Source organism: Durotheca rogersii (genome assembly GCF_024521655.1).
Source record: "Durotheca rogersii strain YMJ 92031201 chromosome Unknown GGS23scaffold_14, whole genome shotgun sequence".
NCBI lineage: Eukaryota > Fungi > Ascomycota > Sordariomycetes > Xylariales > Xylariaceae > Durotheca > Durotheca rogersii.
The window spans coordinates 467941-486219 of record NW_026251245.1 but is presented as its reverse complement, the minus strand read 5'-3'; the positions used below and the strand labels follow the sequence as shown (position 1 = coordinate 486219).

General features: G+C 55.8%; 8 protein-coding genes across 8 annotated transcripts; 4 read left to right on the top strand and 4 right to left on the bottom strand.

Annotated features, from left to right (window-relative positions):
- Positions 1–2529: 2529 nt before the first annotated feature.
- GGS23DRAFT_597817 (uncharacterized protein) lies at positions 2530–3917 on the top strand (the record flags this gene model as incomplete). The annotated part of the gene is made up of 5 exons (XM_051518681.1): positions 2530–2722; positions 2784–2902; positions 2972–3439; positions 3580–3780; positions 3846–3917. 5 exons carry the CDS (start codon positions 2530–2532, stop codon positions 3915–3917), a joined length of 1053 nt encoding a protein of 350 aa, XP_051370912.1.
- Positions 3918–4151: 234 nt separating this feature from the next.
- Positions 4152–6273, top strand: GGS23DRAFT_573209 (fumarylacetoacetate hydrolase family protein). The gene is made up of 5 exons (XM_051516669.1): positions 4152–4842; positions 4956–5195; positions 5265–5300; positions 5427–5771; positions 5884–6273. The coding sequence occupies exons 1-5, from the start codon at positions 4828–4830 to the stop codon at positions 6115–6117; spliced, it is 870 nt and encodes a 289-aa protein (XP_051370911.1). The 5' UTR covers positions 4152–4827; the 3' UTR covers positions 6118–6273.
- A 1307-nt stretch (positions 6274–7580) lies between these two features.
- On the bottom strand, positions 7581–7863 carry GGS23DRAFT_597815 (uncharacterized protein; the record flags this gene model as incomplete). Its single annotated transcript, XM_051518680.1, has 2 exons — positions 7581–7665; positions 7769–7863. 2 exons carry the CDS (start codon positions 7861–7863, stop codon positions 7581–7583), a joined length of 180 nt encoding a protein of 59 aa, XP_051370910.1.
- A 249-nt stretch (positions 7864–8112) lies between these two features.
- On the bottom strand, positions 8113–9057 carry GGS23DRAFT_110969 (uncharacterized protein). The gene is made up of 3 exons (XM_051510996.1): positions 8681–9057; positions 8461–8530; positions 8113–8381 (listed from the first exon to the last, which is right to left on the bottom strand). Exons 1-3 carry the CDS (start codon positions 8828–8830, stop codon positions 8233–8235), a joined length of 369 nt encoding a protein of 122 aa, XP_051370909.1. The 5' UTR covers positions 8831–9057; the 3' UTR covers positions 8113–8232.
- Positions 9058–10774: 1717 nt separating this feature from the next.
- On the top strand, positions 10775–12832 carry GGS23DRAFT_573200 (peroxisomal membrane protein 4). The gene has a single exon (XM_051516668.1). The coding sequence runs from the start codon at positions 11283–11285 to the stop codon at positions 12228–12230; it is 948 nt and encodes a 315-aa protein (XP_051370908.1). The 5' UTR covers positions 10775–11282; the 3' UTR covers positions 12231–12832.
- GGS23DRAFT_573197 (glycosyltransferase family 69 protein) lies at positions 12833–14901 on the bottom strand. Its single transcript, XM_051516667.1, has 2 exons — positions 13684–14901; positions 12833–13607 (listed from the first exon to the last, which is right to left on the bottom strand). The coding sequence occupies exons 1-2, from the start codon at positions 14284–14286 to the stop codon at positions 12951–12953; spliced, it is 1260 nt and encodes a 419-aa protein (XP_051370907.1). The 5' UTR covers positions 14287–14901; the 3' UTR covers positions 12833–12950.
- A 766-nt stretch (positions 14902–15667) lies between these two features.
- Positions 15668–16806, top strand: GGS23DRAFT_597811 (S-adenosyl-L-methionine-dependent methyltransferase; the record flags this gene model as incomplete). The annotated part of the gene is made up of 5 exons (XM_051518679.1): positions 15668–16027; positions 16102–16112; positions 16178–16263; positions 16331–16431; positions 16489–16806. 5 exons carry the CDS (start codon positions 15668–15670, stop codon positions 16804–16806), a joined length of 876 nt encoding a protein of 291 aa, XP_051370906.1.
- A 350-nt stretch (positions 16807–17156) lies between these two features.
- On the bottom strand, positions 17157–17642 carry GGS23DRAFT_597810 (U6 snRNA-associated Sm-like protein LSm6; the record flags this gene model as incomplete). The annotated part of the gene is made up of 3 exons (XM_051518678.1): positions 17157–17182; positions 17253–17366; positions 17528–17642. The coding sequence occupies 3 exons, from the start codon at positions 17640–17642 to the stop codon at positions 17157–17159; spliced, it is 255 nt and encodes an 84-aa protein (XP_051370905.1).
- Positions 17643–18279: the final 637 nt, after the last annotated feature.

The window sequence follows — 18279 nt, the reverse complement described above, 5'->3', positions numbered from 1 at the left end:
TTGCTACGTTAGCTGTACCGATCGAGGATCGTCTGTATGTAGGTATGCCACCCTGCCCATCTGTAGAATGGGGAGGCTTCATTTTAGATGCAGCCAAGATCACCCAACTCATCTTGTACAAAATTTGGGCTCGACCGCACCGAACGAATAGACACGCATCCCCGGGGTCGTGTGGGCATCGACAGGACCCCGCCGGTCTTAACATAGCAACTTCGCAGAATTACGTGTAATGATTCAAGCCCGTGGCCGGCGTTCCCGAGCATAATGAAGGGAAGACAGATCCGGAATCGACAGGTTCGGAACCACCTCTCTGGACCACCCTCCCGCGCACGGCTGTTTGAACATGGACGTGGTAATCAGCCAAAGACCCGGACCTTGCAATTTCGGTAGGGCAACGCTACTACGGAACAGAACCTCAGGAACACAGGGGTTCTCTTCTTTTTCCAAAAAAGAAATTTACAAATGAGAATAGGAACATAACAAATTACGAAACAGAGGAGGAGAGAAGAAGAGAAGAGGAAGAACTCGACGATGAGACTGAAGGTGGCTTCGTTTACAACGGCTCCTAGTACCACGAACCGATATCTCTCGCTAGTGACAGCCCGTTGTCTGATCCGCACGCACATGTATATTATATACCTACATACATACCTGCATTGCTGCATTTGCTAGTAGAGCGGTAGGTATCTGCGTCGATCACGCAAAGCGCCATCCGGTGCCGATCTCGTGGGACGTTAAGCGATGATGGTTAAGCACGTCGTACGTAGGTATGTATGTGCCGCGCATGCATGTATGTGCGTAGAACGAGAAACAGTAGCGTCAGGTCCACGAGCCGACCCGCCAGAGAAGTACGCGAACATCGGCAGGAGAGTTACCAGTATGTACACGTAGGTAGATAGTACCGTATGTATATCCATACACTCGTTCCATGTATTAAAGACACGGGTATGACGCCGATCTTATAGGTTATCGCATGTTTACGGGGTTCGAGCGTCCACTTCTCCACCAGACAACCTGACGCTGACCCCAACACAGGTATTACTTACTACTACTGTAGTATGTTACCGCTATGTAGGGACATGGCTCCAGCCAGACGTTTGAACGCCTGTGCCACTGTCAAATCCAGGCCTGAGGACCTTAGGGGGGCTGCTCTCTCACTGAAGCCGACTTGGCTTAGCGACATGTGGCCCATGGCACCCTGGGCATCTTTCGAGACGGCTAATGCCTTTCCCGGAGACGTACCCGTTGAGGGTATGTCTAGCCGGGCACGAGCCATGTCTCTTAAGAGGCCTACTAGTATGTGTTCGAAATTGTGATAAGTGTTACTGCTCTAAGAACGGATAGTGGGCAGTTTAGGCCATGCTGGTAGAAAGAGAAGACCCCGTAGACCCTTGCTGGGCTTCCGTAAGGGGGGAGGGGTGCGTCAAGACGCATAAGCATAATACGTAGCGAGCCGAGTTGCATCCCAGAATAACCAGAAGAACGAAAGCCGCGGAACCGCCACCATGTAGGTATCCATACGTATCTATGCCGAGGTTTCTACAGTAGAATAGCATACACGGGCAGATACGCCCCCCACTACGCATGCCTCCATACGGAGATGGTCTACGACGACGTGCCAGAGTCACGACATGCGCACCCGGACACCCCGTAAATACGGATATCGAACGCAAATACAGTAGGGAGGGTGGCGCTCTCCCCTCCCAGTGCTAGGCGAACGATAAACCGATCCAGCCTGTGCTTCGCTAAGTACGGATCCTGTTGCGCCACCAAGTCTCCCATCGAATAACTGGTCCGTTATAATTAATTCCCGTCATTGTCATTTACTCTCATCCTTTGCTAAGCACTACTATGATGGAATCCAATCGCGTCACATTCGTCGAGACAAAATGCCCGATGGAAGCCCCCCTACTTTGTCTTGGTGCATCGAAATAATCTGTGTCCGGTAGCGACCACAAGACACTCTATTGGACGCGTTATTATCGGTGGCGTCCTTATGCGCGACACTGCACAACGAGATAGCGATGCTGAACGGCAACACCTAGTCGAATTCCATCTAATGGGTCGGTCGCCTGTCCTCTTTCTAGGGATATAGTATGCAATAAAACACAATCACCAGAGACAGCTCTTCATTCTGGTTCAACGATGTCTACGTCACCCTCTCCGTCTCTATCCGGGGAAAACGGGACCCAGGGCCGGGAATTTCCCCTATCCCCATCCGCGTCACTCCATTTAAATTCGCCCGAGGAGCGTCTCACGGGTTACTACCTGCGTCGAGGCTCCCCATCTGAAGATACCGCTAGCATCCAGACACTCTCTCATCCTGCGGAACAGCGCAAATACGACAGGGACAGATGACGGCGGCCTGTCTCAAGAAAGGAGTGGGCTGCGAGGTGCCGGAAACCAAGTCCGAACGGGATAGCCAGCAACTAGCAGAAAGCCATTGTCTTAGTGATGGTGGTGGTGGGAGATTCTCGCCGGTATTCTTAGCATCCCTGCATAAGCATCTTTATCGTGGCCCTAACCAAAATGAATGGCCTACCATTGCGGAGCTGGTGGCTCCCGATACAGCCCAACTCGCTGATCGCTGTCCTGACGACAGTAGCCAAGACGGCCATGATGGTAGCGGTCGCTTCCTGTCTGGACCAACTGAAGTGGCGTCACTTTACGGCAAGCCGCAAAAGGCTTGTCTACTTGCAGTTGTTCGACGACGCGAGTCGGGGTCCGTGGGGACCCGCCGTTCTCCTTTGGAACCCTATGCTCCCGCGTGCGGACGCTTCTAGTTATGATCTTGTCCCTCGGTATCGACGCAAGCGCGCAGCAGATTCTGAAATTCCCCACACACGAGTCGCCGCCGAATAACGTGTTAGCAGAGGTGGATTGTCACCAGCGGCGGCTCAGGGTAGATGATGGGTGTTGATTAGCCCTAGGTCCGGTTTGAACGCCAAACTCTGATCCTCCTACTCTCAAGACCTCGGTCATCGACCGGGTAGCTAGCACCGTCTTTCAACCTTACTTCACATACCTCATACTCGCCAGCCGGTGCCAGTGGTACACAGTTACGACCTCGGGGGGTTGCGCGGATTTTACGAGCATTACCGACATCGCGGTGGCCCAGTATAGCAACGAGACACGCTCGTCCACCTTAAACTGTACCTGTAGCTTTCCTGTGATGACCGGCTTCGATGAAGATGCCCTAGGGCTAGTTACACGCTGGACCGCCATGCAATTCAGCTCTCTAGTAAGAGCCCAGCTCCTCGGATCAGAATTCCAAGCATCTATAAACCTTGGCGGCATCGGTAGCTTCCTAGCAGTAAAGGCCGCAGCAAGAGGCCATTCCACGAGCAATATAGTTTTTGCCGGAAACACGACGGGCATGACTCCCCATCAGTTTATAGCGAACTCGTCCAACCGCAGCTTGGACATTTCGCAGATGACTGTATGATCGCCACCGAACTACCTCAAGACGCTCCTCGGCGCGACGGTTCTGAAAGCCATCTCCTTGAAATAGGATTTGCTCTCCAGAACTCGAACCTTGAGAAGACCATCGTTGGCGTTGCAGACACCTTGACAAACTAGACCTGCAGCAGCGATCCCGGCGACAACTACATCGCTTCCACGACTGCGGGGGTGGCCTTTTCCGACGAGACGCACATACACGTATGCCGGGAGTGGACAATAATCCCCTTGGTAGAGGCCATCTTAACATTCCTCCTCGCCGTCTCGATCGCGGTCACACGTCAGCAGCCTCTCCTCAGGCACTCGGTCATCGCTCTCCTGGTAGACAGGCTGGAGTGGAGGGCCGGCGGGACGAGGAGCTGGACGTCGTGGGATCACAAACGCAGGAGAAACTGGACGATCTCGCGGAGAGGATGCTCGCCAAGCCGGAGGCAGACGACCCCCAGTGGGCCGTTTGAGGTTCTTCAAGAAGTCGACGGCTTAAGCTGAGCTGCTGGCGTATCTGAGGATGCGCGCGCGGACGTAGTTATTTCCTCCTCTTCTTTTTTTCGGGATTTCCATTTATGGCACCCAACCCGGACGGACCCTGGACGTACCTCGCCAGGCGTGGGTGGGTGACACAGGTCAGGGGAGACGTCGGGGGAGACGGTACAGGCCATTCCGGTGGTCGACGAGCGCAACAGACAAATGAATTCGCACATCCCGCACGCGCAAACCCGGGTTGGCAAGATATTAATAATGATCGCCAATCTCGCGGAGGTGCGGTGGGGTTTATATGGCATAGGAAGGGGGAGGGAGGGGGTAGAGAGAGGAGAGCAGAGCAGAGGCAGAGGAGAGAAAAGGGGAGGGGATTAACTGCCGGTGGGTGGAGAGACCCCGACTCCGCCCTCGGGGTTGTGCTCTAGCGATGCTGACAGGCTAAACAAGCGCTGGCCGAGGTTATCCGAGACTCCGATGCTTCTCCTTGTCGCGCTGCCCCACCGTGTAGATGAATAAGACATGCACTACGGCGCATGTTGGTAGTATACTAAGCAGCATATGTCTCTATAGAGATATACCTAATAGCTGACTGAAGGCAGGTAAAGTCACGTACCTGAGGTGCCTAAGGATAGAGGTACTTACCGAAAGTGGGAGGTAGGTAACCACCTACCTACCTAGGCATATATAAATACCTATATAAATCTATTTATCTACCTTCTATCTACATGAACCTGCCCGTCTGTCTGTCTATTATCGAGTTCGCCAACCCAGCAACACACCCTTCTTCTTCCGCATCCTCCTCCTCCTCCTCCTCTTCCTCTAAGCGACAATTCGATTCTCCCTCTCTGGCATTGGACTTCGTAGCTATCCCCAGCCTCTAGCGGAATCATGCCGGCCTTCTCTGTACGTGTCTGCCGTTACTGACCACCACCCCTACCCCTCATCTGCCACGGCGCACCAGAAACTGCTGGCAACGGAAACGCGATGCTGACATTCCCCTCCACCGGTCGATATAGCGACTCGTCCGCTTTCTTGCCAAGAACGGCAAGGTGTATTATGGTGATGCGATCCTGCCTCAGGGCGTGACCGACCTCGCGAAGACGAAGGCCGCCCGAGTCATCAAAGGAGACATCTTCGGCAAGCATGAAGTCACCGATGCGGTCGAGGATGTCCGACTCCTCCTAGCTCCCCTCGCTCCCGAGGACGTCAGGACCGTCCGATGCCTGGGCCTCAACTACGCATTACACGCCCAAGAAGTTGGTCTCCCCCGAACCCCCGTGGCTTCGGAGTAGGTAGGAGTCGCTAAGATGCTAACGGCTCTCCAGGCTGGCCTCCCGCTGCCCAAATACCCAGTCCTATTCGTAAGCCGAACCCCCGCCCCCCCCCTCCCGCTTCCCTCCTACTATCTTGTACTATCTCGCGGGGACGGAATGCAATGAAGAGTCCGCGGTGAGGAGATAGTGGTAGGCTAACCCGGTCAAAAACAGTTCAAGCCGGCCACCTCTCTCTCGGGGCCCACGGATCCCATACCAGTGCACCCGATAGCGCAGGAGGAACTGGGGTTGGACTACGAATGTGAGCTCGTCGTGGTGATCGGCAAGACAGCCCGAGACGTACCGGAATCCGAGGCCCTCAACTACGTGCTCGGCTACGCCATCGGCAACGACGTCTCGCACCGCGACTGGCAGGTCGCTCGCGGCGGCGGTCAGTGGTCGCTAGGAAAGGGCTTCGACGGCTGGGCGCCCTACGGACCGGGTATCGTAACCACCGAAGTTATCAAAGACCCCCAGACGCTGCAGATCAGCACTAGGTTGAACGGCCAGACCGTACAAGTGAGTCGCGAGAGCTATGCATACAGGCATACGCAGGGGTCGAAAACGAACCCCCTTTTCTTTTCCATTTTTGAGAAGAGCACATAGACTAATACCGAATCCGTATTTTCAGAGTAGCAACACGGCAGACCAGATCTTCAGTGTCAAGAAGACCATCGCATTCCTAAGCAGGGGTCACACGCTGCTGCCCGGCGACCTGATCTGGACGGGCACACCGTCGGGCGTCGGGATGGGTCGCAATCCGAAGCTGTGGATGAAGGACGGGGACGTCGTCGAGGTCGAGCTCGAGGGCGTGGGTATCGTCACTAACAAGGTCGAATTCCTCAAGGAGGGCGCCAGGTTGTGAGCGGGCGCGCCCCTTGTTGCAGACGCGAGGAATCCACACGACCAGCTCCACGAAGAGCGCGTACAAGAGCATGCACGGCACTTTCTTCTTTGGCTAGCTACATAAAACACCGACAGGAATTTCGTAATAAAAAAACACAGAAACGAACAAACACACCGACTCCCCTGCATGAACCGCAAGACGCGAGACGTAGGTACTAATGTCACGGGATTGGTCAGGAATGGGTGTAGCCATCGTCGCTATTCGGGTTGTGGAGGCCGAGGCGTCACACTTCCCAGTAGCAGTAGTAGCAGTTAGTAGCAGTACCCAGCCGGCGGGGTGCAGAAGGAGAAGGTTATGGGCTCGGGCATAGAAATACGCCCGGCGCCGCCACGGCAACCGGTAGTAGTGGCGTAACGCGGGGCGCGCAACAGACTACGCCCAGGCTGGACGATCCTTTAGCCTAGCCGACGACTCGTTCTGGCCGGCACTTAGGCTAGGTAGATAGACCTGCGCGCTCTCGTCCAGAATTGCTAAATAATCGTCCGCGGGGGAGCCGACGGATTGGAGAGATCTCTAGCTAGGTCGCCAAGGGTGGTGAATGGCGTGCGGTACGGAGTAGTTAGTGCCTCCTCACTTGGGGAATAGCGACTAAGCGCTATTACACGTGTACCTACGTAGTAAAGGCGGGCAAGGACCCGATGATAGGGGCAGGGGGGTCAGCGAAGCGTCAGGGGTTCAGTTCGGTGGACAGGTCGGTTCTATGCTCTTAGTGAATGTCCGACGTAGGAAAAAGGTCGTAGCTCTCGAAGCCGGCTTAATACCTAGGTGTGTATCAGCTAAAGGCATCATAGGAGCGGCTTTATAATAGCCAACACTGATATGGACGAATTCACACCGCTAGTACCTGAGTCCCCCTTATCTCCAGGCGTTGTTACGAGTTGCTACATCGCATGAAACGTGGGTAGGTAGGTAGGTAGGTATGTCTCGGGTGTATTGATAATTGACTAGCTAGCTTAAAAAGTCTCAATCCTTCACCTTTATAGAGAAGAGAAAGCATAGAATAGCTAATGGGTATTATCTAAATTAGACCTTGCTGACAGTTAGGCACTATTACGTGAGCTCCCAGCTACGCCGACAACTCGTATCGTCACAACTTACGGAGACGACTCTACACCCACCTGTAGTCTCTCCTCCTCATACTTAACGCCTAAGTTCTGGCACGGCACGCGAAATCTCACAATTACAGGACGGACATAGCTGGTCATATTGAAATAGTACCTACTTCACAATCTCTACTAGGGGGGTTGTAATACCAAATGACTGAATCCAGGCAGTGAATAGCCCCAATTCTCGGCGAGCTATCATCGTCACTCGTTTGCTAACAGGCCAACTTAACCACGCCAAACCTCATCGTTTACACCTCTATAATGCCGTCCGAGGCCGACATGCACCTTCTACCCCGACGCCCGCACCATAATAGCCTACTCCCCCGCGTGAGGCCTTTCTCTGCCGGGGTCTCTCCTGTAGAAGACGCAGGCGGGTTCCTTGACGGGGCACTTGAAGGCCCTGCGGAAGCCGTTGGAGTTTCCCATCATCTTATTGATGCGGACGGCGGGGGTCGGGGGTGTGAACGTCGACAGCCCGGTCCTCGCGGCGCCGGTTCTGCCACGTGTCGCATGCCGTGTTGATGCCGCCGGCGTCGGCAATGTTCTCGCCCAGTGTCAGCGTGCCGTTGACCGCGACCGCCCGACCTCCTACCGCCATGCTGCCCGCCTCGCGTTGGTAAAGAGGTGGCTATCTTGGCCTCGAGATCGACCACGCTCTCGTACCCGACCGCGGCCCCTTCCGACGTGTAGGTGGCGGCAGACAGGGGAACTGAGCCAAAGGATATCATCGGGATAGATTCGTCCTAGCTGGGTCATCCAAGCGGCTGTGTTATAAAAACGGTGAATGCTTCCCGGAAAGAAAGTGTCCTAAGTAACAATTAACACAAGGGATGCGTCTATTCCATGATAAACGGGGAATTGCCCTGTCTGGCTGAGCACCTCATAATCATCCGGTCCGAGAGTGTCATCTAGTTTTGCGCACCCCCCTGGCGCAATGGGAAAACTCTGGCGATGTTCTCTAGAAATGTTACGAGCGGTTGGACCCAGGACGTATTGTACGGGATTCGAGTATATCCTTCATCAAGATGCTGTTGGGCTCGTCTATGACTCTATTGCTTTCTAAAGAAATTTCGTATTGCGGGATAACATTGCGCTCGCGGAAACCGCCATAGACCACTGTGGCCTAACGTCAGCAACCAAACCCGCAGCCAGAACCTCTCCCTGACACTCCTCTCCATAGCTTACGAAGACATACTCTCTCCGAAGTTGGTACATGGGTCGATGTTCTTGAAGTTCGGGCTCAGGTTGTATAATTTCGCGGACGCCTAAACGCACGCCGGCGAGAGGCATGTGGGACTTTGTTAGACAATAATCAAGGAGACAAGAAAAAGAAAAAAGGGGAAAGGGGAAAGGGGAGTAGTGATGGTATGATATGGAGGAGACTAAGCGGTACAGAACCAAAAACCTATACAAACATGAGGCCCGACGTTGATTATTATACACATACAATGCTGCCGACGACCTTTTCCGGAGCGGTAGTTAGTAGCGTGTCGTCGCGTAGGGGCTGTTAATGGCAAGACAAGCTCAACGCTAAGCCCGTCACAAGAAGAATGGAAAGGACCCATAGAACACCCAGAACTGAATATGCCGGCCTACAAGCTGGACCGGGTGGGCTATGCTTACTCTGCACTTTAGCTGCAGCAAGCGAGGTGGAGGGGCTGGAGCTCGGCTTCAAATACCGCGCAACGGGTTTGCCCATGGTGGACAGAGAGAGGTCATCGAACCTGAGGGGACAGAGTTTACCCAAGATGGTGGGCAAGCAGCGATGCTTATAGCGAGTTGACATCGCGGAAATAAAGCATACCCAACCATCCCAAGCATTCGCGGCGCTCTTAGGGTCGACCGGTTGTAAACCTCGCTCTCTCTCGATCCCACCTGGTCTGTCTCCACCCCCGGGTCTGACGCAAGGTCAAATTGGTTGACAATGCCACACGTTTATGTACACTCAAACAGGTAACTACCTAGGATACGCAGTATACGGTAGGAGGACGGGGGAGGACGCACGCGTAAGTCGGGCATGTGCAAGCAGGCTAATAGTAGCCTCTCCCTGTCGCAACCTGTCGATGCTGGACACTTCACTACTAGCTGGTGCTTGAAAATTAGAGGGCTCTGTCACTTCCGCTTGGTAAGTCGCCTACACAGGACGCATGAAGGGCTCTTCCTCACCACGCCGAGTGCCGGAAACAAGTATTGCCATTGGAGGCGTTCTTACGACCCGAGCCCCCCTCCCACGCGTTGAGACTCCCCGCGAACAAGCATGTATGTACTCTATATGGACTAGGTGCGGGCAGTTAGCTTCCATATTTGTTAGTGGCCTTTCTGCGATGTCATTCGCAGCTAGCTATATATACCTACATTGCCGTGTATAACGTGTCGTAGAAACAGAGACCATGAGTTTTAAGCAGCCAGTCGACCATGTCCCAAAGCTGTGCCTAGCCACGGATAGCTTACGAAAAGACGACTAGCGTCTCGAAGCCAACGACTTCGAGGTAATGGGCAGACGCGGCGCCACTTCTCCATTAAGGTAACTGGGGGGGCTGTCTCGTCTAAAGGGCTCATCAGTCATCCGGAGTGGCTTGAGAAGCTTTTTGGGGGTCTTTGGTGCTCGTCACCGCCCCACGATATGCCTGTTTCCGTAGGCCGTGGTTAAAAATATTGTGCGCTAGGATTAATAAGAGTGATCGTCTCTTCAATCGGTAGTTACCACTGCAGCAGTGGCGGGAGTAAATAAACAGTCTTGAGTCGGGTATAGGTACGTTATAATATTCGACCAGCTTATGCTGCCTCTTGTCCGTGTACTAGAAACAGTGAGGGGAGTCCCTAACTGTCAAAGGTGCTCTCTTGGCCCTCAGTGCCGGGTAACCCTTCGGACGTTATGCTGGCTCAGGCGTTGCTAGTGTTCGGGTCCGTGGCTATTAGTTAGCCCCCGGTATTCCCGCACACGCGCTGCGGCGTCGAGAGATACCTAACTCATGTGGAGTTTCCACTGGATAATCGTGTAGTAGGTAATATGGACCCTTGCGATGGCCGCCTCTATATGTATAAGATCATTGTGCAGTGCAAGTGATACCTACTCATTAGATATATTGTACGGGACAGAGAAGACAACTCGCGATTCCTGTCTTGAAAGCTTCGGCGCATCGTCTAAATTACCTATCTCGAAGTGCTCGATTTCGTGTCGACAACCTCTACTGATTTTGTCGCATTCATTCTGTTCCCCTTGGCCGACAGACGTGCCCCTACAAGATCACATACGTGAGTAGCAAGGGTACCGTGGTAGTGGATATGTACCTGTCCATAGTTATGTAGTATGGGGGTATACGCTAACCTCTAACGGGGCAGCATTGCGTAGTCGGGGTTGCTATCACATGCAAACCGCAAGATGCGCATGCTGGATGGGTGTTTACTGGATCTGGTTGAGAGGACGTCATAGCCGTCCAGGCTCCGCTTACTATATGTAGTAAGAGCACCAGCCCCTTTCCATGCATAAACCCTCCGCTATACCACGCTGTACACGCATAAAACGCAGTACATGCATATTCGCCGTACGCTCTTCTGCTAGGTCTCTGTGCCGAAACCTCGACATGTGCACTGCCGAGGCCAACAGCTACTTTGCTCCCTGACGGACTCACCTCTCCGCATCCACCAACCGTCATCGTCACCGTCGTTCTCGTCGCGCTCTCTCTCATACGACGCGGGATAATGCTGCGATGCCGATATTCCGAATGAATTCCCGCCGCGTCTCACCACATAGAAATTGAATACAGTTACCTGCTAAACACACAGACGAGCGAGACAGACGCATCGATGACCCGGTAGCGAGTCGCGAAATCCCCCGAAGTCTCGAACCCTCGGCTCCATCGCCTTTGCCGCGCGACCGGTCGAACCAGCCTCAACCTCCGCCCCTTTTTCCGCCTCTACAACACACCTACCTCTGCTCTTCTAACTCTTCTCCACCGCCTCGCTCCGGACCCTCAATTGCTATAAACGCGCGCGACCCGAACCTCACCATCCACCATGTCCTCGTCCTCGTCCTCCGCGGCGCCATCACCGCCACCCCTCCCCTTCCCCTTCTCCTCGTCGCCCCCCGCCCTGGTCGACGCGCTGCAGCGCTTCCGGGCCGCCGCTGAGCGCGTCGTGCTCGACCCGGCGAATCACGACCTGCTCGCCGTCGTCAAGGCGGCGCGCAACGGGGCCGTGTACGGCGCCAAGGTGCGCTTCCCGCACGCGCTCGTCATGATGGTGCTCTTCCGCCCCGGCACTCTGCGCGAGAAGCTCGGCCTCGTCTACCGCGCCACCCGCACCCACGCCCAGAACCTCGCCCGCTTCGCCGTCGTCTACAAGCTCGTCCGCTTCCTCCTCGCCCGCCTCCGCGCCGGCCGCCTCGCCCTCACCGACCTCCCCTCCGTCGCCGACCTGCTCGACCTCGAGGAGGGTGGCCCCGCCAACCTCGTCGGCGGTATACTCGGCGAAGGGGGCGCCGCCGGTGCTGGCGGCAGCGGCAACAGCAGCAGTAGTAAAGGCAAGGGCAAGAGCCGACTGAGAGGGCTCCGGGGGAGGGGCAGCGGCAGCAAGGAGGGCCCGTACGACTCGTTCATCGCGGGGCTGATAGGCGGCTACCTGGTGTTCGGGGGGCGGGGGCGGTCGGGCAAGATACCGAGCGTGAACCAGCAGATCGTGATCTACGTGTTCGCGCGGGTGGTGCTGGCGCTGGCGCGGCTGGCGATCAAGCCGAAGGGGGCGGGAGGGCTGGGGCTGCCGGTGGTGTCGCGCAAGCAGGTGTCGGAGACGATCGCGCGGCACGCGTGGCCCGTCTTCGCCGCGGCCTCGTGGGCCGCCGTCATGCACCTCTTCCGCCACCACCCGGACGACCTGCAGCCCTCGCTCCGCGGCAGCATGACGTACATCTACCAGCAGTCCGACCACTGGGACAGCCTGCGCAACTTCATCTGGCACAACAAGTGAACCAGCCCGCCCGCGCGCCTGCGGGAAGCGGGAGAGCGGGAGGCGCCTGGAGGGGAAGAGGTCGCGAGAGCGAGGGAGAGAGAGAGGAAGAGTAAAAAAAGAGCCAAGGCTGAGCAAGGAAAGCAAAGGTTGGACAGATGCAACGAAGGTGGAAAGGAAGTTGAACTGGGTCGGATGAAGTCCTTACGCGATACGTCGTGATAAAGAGGCGGGTCACGATGACATGGCATAGAGACGGGGCAAGCAGCGAAGCGAATCGGAGCCCGAGAGACGCGCCGGGAGGGGGTAGGCTCCGCCGCTGTGTTTACGGCAGACATCACTAACGGCGTTCCGTGTCGGTGTATTCTTTTTTTTTACCCCTAATTTCCATTTTTACCCCTTGCTGGGGAGGGGGGTTAAGCCAGCCGTCTCCGGGCGCACCAAGTGCTCTTCCGAAGGTTGTATACCGATATATACATTTACATTTACTCTTTGGGCATATATGTTTCCTGCATGGCTGATGAAGCCGGGGAGGGGAGGCGGTGGGTTTCGGATTCTCACATTGGCAGCATCCTTTAGACCGGAGTAGTCGAATACAATGCAACGATGATATGGTACACGCATACCGCACGCGCTGTCTCTCGATCAATGCTGTGCTACTGGGGTATTATCTTCTAAATGTATTTTTGCCGACCGATTTATTGTCCCCTTTCCCCCAAATTTCTAAGTCTATATTCTATCCTACAAGTGTTTCCACCCGTTCGACCACATGATCTGCATCTCGTTGATGAGGCACGCCTCACCCGGTTCGTACCGCGGCACGTCTCCGGTCGGCGCTTCGAGCTTCCACTGCTCCAGCCTGTTGCGAACTACGCGGGCTTCCAGCTGGCTCTGGACGCCTACGTGCCAGCTGCTCAGCCGGTTGGCCCACGCGCCCACCACGGCCCAGAAGGGGTCGGGGAAGCGGTTCGTCCGGATATGGTAGTACGCCCTCTTGTCGTAGCTGACCCGGACGTTCGGGTTCAACCACACGCCCTTCTCGGTCGTGAGGTAGTTGTCGGCGTGGATGAGGCAGCATTCCGAGCCCTCAAGGTGCAGGTCCGCCAGGCTGTCGTCGATGCCGCGGAACTGCAGCGGGGGGTTGGTGTAGAAAGGCGCCGCATCGAACGCCACGATCCCATTCCAGCACGAGGCCACGCGGACAGGATCGTTGCGCTCGGCCGACGCCCTCGCGGTGGGCGACTGGAACCACGGCCAGTAGAGAGAGCTGGTTTTGAGGCCCAAATCGTCGCGGAGCGCAAAAGTGTCGTAGTACGCAGGCGATGACTTGTAGTCCATCGCGCACGCAGCCGCGTAATCCCCATCCCGAGTATTGAATAGGGTGATAATGTCCTCGGTCTAGAAGAGGTTTGGTGTTAGCGGGTCAGGCCACCCTAGCAGCGTTCTGAGGGGGTAAGAATAATGAGGCGCCTACATCAAACACGACATCGTTCAACCAGAGCACCTGGTCGAACCTCCTCCCTTCCGCCCGCAGCTGCTTAAGCGGCGCCATGGCCTGGTTGCGAACCCTCGCGAGGTAGGGTATCCGGCGCATCTCGAATTGGTTCTCGGCGACGTTCCAGATCCAGCCGGGCTCACGCGCGCCCGGGGGCGGTCGCGTCCCGATTTCCTCCAGCTGCTCCCAGACCGTCAGCCCCAAGCTGACGGTGTTGGACGCGCCCCTCTCGTCGAGAGCGGCCTTGAGGTCCAAGAGGGCCTCCTTGGTGCCCTCTTGGGAACCCGACTCGACCGCAGACAGGTGCACATTTTCGGGGCCGAGGTAGTCGACCAGATCCAGCACTGCCTGGTTCCACGACAACCTCTGTATCAGCTCCGTGTTGCGGTGGATGGATACGATGAAGACGGTGGTGTTCCCGGCCGGAGAGGCGGGGGACCGGCGGTCGGCGGTCAGCTTCGTACGATAGGTGTAGGGTCGACGGTTTACGACGAGCACGGCGTCGATGGCGAAGAAGAAGAAGAGGACGAGGAGGATCGGGCGCAGGTAGTTACGCCTGAAGCGGCGGTATCTAATGAGCATTTGGTTCGGTAGGGAGGGAGATCGAGCAGCGGAGAGACGGCTGTAGGAGGAAGCGAGGGCGCTCTAGCCAGACCATTACCTCTACGGACGCTTGGACAGATGGGAGTATCTCTCCTCTCCCGCCGCGTTCTCGGTGAAGCAGACAAAGAGGAAAAAAAGCATGGGGTTCGTCTCACCGGGATCCCTGGCACACGACCCTAATATTACATCGAAATGGCTGTATGGATGTACCTAGATAAAGAGTAGGCTACAACTAGAATAGGGGGGGGGGCTAACAATGTGAATTCACCGAGGGAAGCAGGTGTGTAGGTAGATATAAGTCCGGGGAGGAAAGGTAAGGGGGGAGAAGGAGAAGCGTGTCGACGGACGAGGTATGTAGCGGTAATATTAGGTGGTTTGGATGGCTCGGCCAGCCTGAGACCCAACGAAAAGTGGCCAAGTAGGGTCTAAGTAGGGTGGAAGCTTGGTGAAGCAGTGAGCACCAGTGCCCACCCCTGTGCCCAGACCTTAAGGGGGACTGCCTAGGAGGAGGTATGGATTCGAGAGAGGAGAGGACAAGAAAAAAAGTGAGGAAGAGAGCTCCGGGGCTTGGAGGCTGAGCCATGTGCGATTACGTACGGGGTACCTGAATACCAAGTACCTCCTATGCCATGACATTGTGCACATATAGGAGGTAGGTACAATATCTGCACAACATCCTGCCCATATATTACCGAATCGGGCACCTGAAATCTGTGTAGGTACCTTCAGTTTCTATTTCTACCAACCCTACAAGAGGTACCTAGGCACCTACACATGCTTACTTGCAGGTAGGTTAGGTACCTAACAGAATGTAAACTGTACCCAATCCCTTGAATCATTTCCTACCTAGGTACCTACGTCTATTGCTAGCGATACCGATAGGCGATAAGCGGCAACCGACCGCGGGGTACAGGAACTGAGGCCAGAAATCCACCCACCACCTTTCCGATGCGCTATCGGGACTGACGCCATCGAGAAGGCTCAGATCCAGCGTCTCATGGGCGGGGGAAGATTACGTAGAGACGAGACCCTTGCCGTATCCGCAGGCAAGGTAGGTATAGAATACCGCTGAGAAAGGTCCTTTATTACCTACATCCAACACATATCTAGGTATATAGGTATACCTAGGTAGGTAGGTAGTTATACCCATACCCATAATCCCACCCTCTCTTTTCCTCCTCTTCACCCCCCTCTCCTGTGTGAGTAAATACCCCTACGCATACGCACGTAGGCGCCCCCCTCCCTGTCTCACATGCTCAAGTGCACTAGACTGAGAATAGCTTCCGGTCTGCCACCCACCGCTCCAGCCCGCCTAACGCCCGTCTCGCGCCGCTTCTCCTCTTCGTCGTCGTCCTCTAAAATGGCATCGCAGGTCAAGAGCGATCTCCCCGTGGCCGCCGAGCAGGGCTTCAAGGACGCCGCCTCCTACGACGCGCACCGCCCCTCCTACCCGCCCGAGGCTGTCGAGGCTTTCCTCTCCAAGCTCAAGGTCGCTCACCAGCCGGGCGCCAAGATCGTCGAGATCGCCTCCGGCACCGGCAAGTTCACCGAGCTCCTGGCCCGGAGGCCCGAGGGCTTCGCCGTCAAGGCCGTCGAGCCCCACCACGGCATGAGGGAGAAGCTTGTGCAGAAGCGCCTGTCCGGCGTTGACGTCGTCGAGGGCAAGGCCGATAAGGTGCCCGTCGACGATGAATGGGGCAATGCCTGCATCGCTGCTCAGGTAGGTAATACAAAGTTGAACGTTGTCGCGCAAGCACAGATTTGGTACTAGCAGCTCATGCCGACATTTCACAGGCATTCCACTGGTGAGCGAACCGCTAACGCTAGCGTCGGCACCCTTTCGAAGTCTCTGCTCATGCCGTACCTGCAGGTTCGCCACCCCGGAGGCGCTGAAGGAGATCGACCGCGTGCTGAAACCCGGGGCTGTGCTTGGCGCCATATGGAACATCGAGGACTGTAAGCCCGTCTGAAGCTCCCCGAACCGCCCTCGGAGGGGAGATTAACCAGCCGGCAAACGAGCCAGACAACAAACCCCGTTCCTGGGACGCGTCCACCAAATGGGAGCAGAAGCTGAACGACTTCGTCTGGTCGCTTGACGACGGCCTGCCCCGGTTCAGACATCAGGTTGGTGATGCTCGGCCGGTGCCAACATGTCCCGCGTAGCTGATTTTCCTGCTCAAGAAATGGAGAGACGTATTCCAAGAGCAGTTGCCGGGGAACCCGCTCCGGGCCATCAGGGACACCTTGACCAATAGCCTGCCCAACTTCACGCTCCCGCTCGGCGAAGATACCGTCAAGTGGACGGTCTGGCTGGGCGAGGAAGCACTGGCGTCGCGACTCAACACCCTGAGCCAGATTGCCGTGCTCAAGGGAGAGAAGCGGGCGGCCTGGGTCCGGCTCTTCGAGGAGACCATCCGAGGTGACGACGTGGAAAGAAACGAGAAGGGTGAGATCGCCGTCCACGGGCTCACCTACTTTTTCTGGACGGATAGATTATAGAGCGAATCTGGGCGAGGGCGCGTTTGAGACACACACATGTTGGAGATGCATATAGAACAGGCATGGGCATCCTGCAACTGCCCACCATACGTGAATTGTCTATAGGTCGAGCACCGTACGATATACCCTACCACTGGCTCTCCTATAGCGATGAGGTCGGTATTGACATATATACCTCTCTGGTATGCATGCCTCTTCATGATGCTTTAGGATCCACATAGAAAACACTAGCTAGGAAATGAAATAGAGAGCAGCATCCCATATCCCATACAGAGAGTCCTCACAGCTCGCGAGCTAATAACCCCGACCATGGCCGTGACGTGCCACTGAGAGAAGCTAAGCGCCGTGCATCACGAGTCGGCAGAGATGTACATAACTTGAGCTCAGCATTAGTGTATATGTATGGAGAGAGTGCGTTCATATTCGCAGTTATGGGGCTTACTTACCGTTATTTCCTCGCACGAACGCATCTCCGTAGGTCCGCCGCTTCACGCCGTTGACGTATTCCTCTGTCTTCTCGAGTGCGATGTTCATATATCCGTCCACCGATTGCAGCTCGCCTGCCATGCCGCAGCTATGTTAGTATGCACCATTCCAAGGGAGGGGGGGGGGATATGTGCTCCCGGTGCTTTGCCTCTCCCTTGCGCACATACACGTTGCCGTTATTAAAACCTAGAAGGAAACGACGCAGGCGGCACGGCAAAAGGTGAGAGGAACGCACCTTTGTAGACGACTCCGGAATTCAGCTTCACGGTCACGGGTTTGCTGATGATGTCGGAGAGGAAGCCAGACGGATCCTTGCCGTCGGCCTGGGCGCTTGCGGCGCCGTTTTCCATCGTAGAGAGGACGGACGCCTAGCTGGTTGGAAATGAAGCCGTGGGCGCAGGTGCAGGCACGAAGATAGGGATGCCGTTCCGGAGCTGGCCGGGGTTGAGTCTATGGGTGAGGGTGTTTATGTGCCTGATGATGCGTGGTGTGGATTACCTAGAGAAGGCTCCTCATTAAGTAGGGTGCAGATGTATGCAGATCGAGGATATGCACGACGTTATGCATTCGTGAATACACCCTTTAATGGCATCTCTCGATGGAGGTGGGGTGGTTCCCAGGCAAGGTACCTGCCCAGTACCTGTCCCGGCGGAACGCGGTACGTATTGACGCGTCTATTGGGCTAGGGCGGCGGATACTACGTGCCCTAGGAGGTACCACAGAAGGCAGCCTACCAGGTACCTCATCGCGTGCCCCGCGTATCCCTCGCGTACCCCAGCTTTCCTCTCCTCACCTCAGGTCGAACCACTCAAGCCTCTTCCGGCAGCACCCTTCCTCCGCCTTGTTGACCTTACTCACCCTTGTTAAGTCATGATGGCATTGCCCTTTTCTCTCTCTCTTTCTTGTCCCGCCTCCATTCCCACCTCGATTCCCACCTCCATCTCTGCTTACCCCCCAATCAGCAGCAACAGCCTCACAACAACAACC